Source organism: Eimeria tenella, genomic scaffold (assembly GCF_000499545.2).
Source record: "Eimeria tenella Houghton genomic scaffold, Eth_scaff3976, whole genome shotgun sequence".
NCBI classification, from domain to species: domain Eukaryota; phylum Apicomplexa; class Conoidasida; order Eucoccidiorida; family Eimeriidae; genus Eimeria; species Eimeria tenella.
Window position 1 is genome coordinate 1 of NW_013544889.1, and position 1,452 is coordinate 1,452.

Sequence of the window (1,452 nt, forward strand, 5' to 3'; positions counted from 1 at the left end):
GCGCAACGTTTGCATGCGGCGAGCTGCAGCAGCTGCTGCAGCTGCTGCAGCTGCTGCAGCTGCTAGGGGCTCTGGGGAACGCGGCTGGGGCTGTTCTCGCCTAGCCAAGGGTTTAGGGTTTAGGGTTTAGGGTTTTGCGCAGGAAGTGGAACAGCCCCTTCGCTTCCAAAGAAAGAGAGCTGCTGGGGCCAATGCCGAGGCATTTGGGGGGCAAGCCCGACGACATATCTCTTGTCGTGGGGGTTGTGAGGTATGGTTTAGGGTTTAGGGTTTAGGGTTTGGGGTTTGGGGGAGGGCGTAGGGTTCGGGGAGAGGGCTTAGGGTACGGGGTGTAGGGTTTGGGGTTTGGCGTGAGGGTTTGGGGTTTTGGTGAGGGTTTGGGGTTTAGGGCTTAGGGTTTGGGTCTGTTGTCTGGAAAGTTGCAAAGGTAAAACACTTTTGAGGGTTTGGGGTTTGGCGCGTTTCAGGGAAAACAAAGAGGGTGGCAGCACACCCGGGACCTCAAACCCTAGACCCTAAACCCTAAACCGTCAGCCACATTTGGAGCGTGTTTCAAGGCTTCGCTGAGGAATTAGGGTTTGTGGTTTAGGGTTTAGGGTTTGGGTGGGAGGGGACTTGGCCGGGGAGCGCTCTGCGCCGCTGCAGACCCTAGAGCCAGCCCCCCAGAGGGCCTCCTCAAACCCTAAACCCTAAACCCTAGGCGTGCTGCTGCAGCAATTCTTTTGCTGCTTTTTCCCCTTCTTCTGTGGAAGCGTCTGCAGCCATGGGTGGGGCCAGCGAGTCCATGTCCTGGTGTACATACACCCCAACTTTCCAGGGTTTAGGGTTTAGGGTTTAGGGTTTAGGGTTACGGCGTCTGCGGCCGCCGGCAGCCCCAGAGCTTTCAGGCCCTCGCGCGTACATCCACCCCAAACTACGAAGTTTTAGGGTTTAGGGTTTAGGGTCTAGGGTTTGCCAGGGCCTGTGGGGCCGCCAGCTCTAGGGTTTAGGGTTTAGGGTTTAGGCTTACCATAAAGCACATGGATTTGATGTGTTGGTTCTGGAGCTTCCACTGCAGCAGCAAATGGCACACCGAGGGTTTAGGGTTTTGAGACCAGGGCCCACTCGTCCTGCGTCGCTAGGGTTTAGGGTTTAGGGTTTAGGGTTTGCGTACGAGGCCCTTCTTATGCTTCTTCTGGCTGCGAATAGAGTGAGCAGCAGTAACAGCGAAGGCCCCTAAAAAGGCCCCTATAGACCCCACCATAAACTGCCTAGGAGGCCCTGCAGCAGCAGCAGCAGCAACAGCAGCAACAGCAACAGCAGCAGCAGCAACAGCAGCGGCAGCAGTATCAGCAGCATCGATGAAGTTCTGCGGAGGATAACACGGCCCTTGCAACGCGGAACGTCCTGCAACAGCAGCAGCAGCAGCAGCAACAGCAGCAGCAGCAACAGCAGCAGCAGCAGCAGCAGCAG

General features: G+C 56.9%; 2 protein-coding genes across 2 annotated transcripts; one reads left to right on the top strand and one right to left on the bottom strand.

Annotated features, from left to right (window-relative positions):
• Positions 1 to 142: 142 nt before the first annotated feature.
• ETH_00040645 (protein phosphatase 2C, putative) lies at positions 143 to 519 on the top strand (the record flags this gene model as incomplete). Its single annotated transcript, XM_013379795.1, has 2 exons — positions 143 to 250; positions 468 to 519. Coding segments are annotated over 2 exons (160 nt in total), but the record flags the coding sequence as incomplete, so codon positions are not given.
• A 177-nt stretch (positions 520 to 696) lies between these two features.
• Positions 697 to 1,260, bottom strand: ETH_00040650 (uncharacterized protein; the record flags this gene model as incomplete). Its single annotated transcript, XM_013379796.1, has 3 exons — positions 697 to 789; positions 1,010 to 1,051; positions 1,154 to 1,260. Coding segments are annotated over 3 exons (242 nt in total), but the record flags the coding sequence as incomplete, so codon positions are not given.
• Between the last annotated feature and the right edge of the window lie 192 nt (positions 1,261 to 1,452).